The 1813-nt window shown below is 43.9% G+C and overlaps 1 protein-coding gene across 1 annotated transcript; it reads left to right on the top strand.

Annotated features, from left to right (window-relative positions):
- Nucleotides 1–545: 545 nt before the first annotated feature.
- Nucleotides 546–1378, top strand: PtA15_6A446 (uncharacterized protein; the record flags this gene model as incomplete). The annotated part of the gene is made up of 5 exons (XM_053170152.1): nucleotides 546–678; nucleotides 748–807; nucleotides 907–1014; nucleotides 1101–1157; nucleotides 1257–1378. 5 exons carry the CDS (start codon nucleotides 546–548, stop codon nucleotides 1376–1378), a joined length of 480 nt encoding a protein of 159 aa, XP_053021372.1.
- Between the last annotated feature and the right edge of the window lie 435 nt (nucleotides 1379–1813).

Here is a 1813-nt window from a genome sequence, read left to right as displayed (position 1 = left end):
CAGAAAATTTGAGAAAAAATTCAAGCATTATTCAAAACACAATACAATCTTGGAAAAATTGCTTTCCCCTCATTGAGTCCCCCACTGAGCGAGCTACAGAACCCTACTGAACCTGACTGAACCGATTGCGCTTGAAGGATCTGCTAGATCTGCTTGTCCTACATATTTAATTTTACATTTATTTATATAATATATTGTACAAATATCAAGAGGCTGCGGTGCAACCAAGAGAGCAACGCAGTGCTTCAAGTTCCGTCATCAGAACTTGTGCGGGCCATCACCGTATCACATGAGAAACCGCGATGGATGGTCAACTGCGGATCAGACAGGCCCACAGCTGAATATCCAGGAGGCTCAACCCAACCGATCCAAACTGAACGGGTGACAGTGGCAAGCAGTGCCATTTGGTGTCGCATTTGCAGTAAATATGTACTCGATTATTTATCAGTGCCATCGGTCCTCCCCTTGTTCCTCAGTTCATCCCTTGCGCATTCCTAGAGTTCAAACTTCTTCCATCCTCTGAAATCAGTTCCACTCCAATCAGCATGCATTCTAGTCGCCTCACCCTTCCTGTCCTCGCTTTCATCGGGCAGGTCGTTTCAGCCGCCTCAGTGACCTCAGCTGACGATACGCCCAGACAGTGTTTTTATTACACCGGTGCAAACACCAACTCCGCGAGTAAGTCTCAATTAATCCTGAAAGAAGTCGTAGCCAGATTTCTGGGGTGAATAATTGTTTTCTTTCTAGCTTGTAATGAGGTTCCGGATTTGATTTGCACCGGAGGGTGCCGCCGAGGTAGTTACGTCAGTGAGTCAGCTGAGTTCCATGATATCAGCGCAAAGCCATCTTGCGATTCATTTTCCGATTGTTAATAATAATTATAATCTGGGTTACCGTTATTTATAGCTGCTGAAGGATGTCGGTCAAACGATGGCTCGCCTGAATCGGCCGCAGCTTCGCTCACTCCCCAAAACTGCACCGTTGGCTTTGGTCGGGACACGGCTGCTGCTAAAGGTGAGTGCTACTGCTTGTGCCTTGGCAAAAAGGATCGGATGGCTAGTTTTAAAAATTGAAATTATGCAAACTCTTCTCCATGAAAGCATGCCTCACCGAAACTAAGGGATACTCTTGCAACGGCAAAACTAGTGGTTTTGCTTGTGAGTGCCTTTTTTGGTTCACCTCAGACTTTTCTCATTTTGGGCAATAGTGAAGGTTTACGACTCGATTTAATTTTTTCATTCATATTTTCCACTAAGTATGTTATGGTTGTGTAAAAACTCGCACAACTTATCACGTACCTTCACCCCCTGAAGACTACCCGCCATCGTGGCTCAATCAAAGTCTTACAAACCCGATACCAGGATCGGGGAGATGGTAATTTCCGACCACGTTAAATCAAATCCTTTCCAAAGCAAAAATATCTAACATTGAGCATGATGTGTTTCGTCTTGGCTATCTTAGATTGACTTTTTGTTTGGTGCCTGCTCGATGTGCTCAACTCGACGTCTTTTGATTGTGGCTTTTGCGAACTATTAGATATGTCGAGATTGTGCTTTGAGTCGCTACACATGGTTTGGAACACCTGAAGCATTTGGTCCTGTTTTTCTACAATGGACATCTCTTTCTCATCTGTAGGATATGCTCGCATTCTTCTTCTATCATTCATTTCCTTTCTCTTAAAAAGAGTGTCAAAATGCCTGCTGCAAGTACATATAGACAATTTCACATGATATACTTGCTTGATACTTGATCAAAGCGCAAAACTGTCCAAAAAGGCGAGTCCATCCGAATAGTCTGTAGCTTGCGCAAAATC

This window comes from Puccinia triticina, chromosome 6A (assembly GCF_026914185.1).
Source record: "Puccinia triticina chromosome 6A, complete sequence".
NCBI classification, from domain to species: Eukaryota; Fungi; Basidiomycota; class Pucciniomycetes; order Pucciniales; family Pucciniaceae; genus Puccinia; species Puccinia triticina.
Note: the sequence above shows the minus strand (reverse complement) of the source record. Positions and strands in the feature narration are given on the sequence as shown.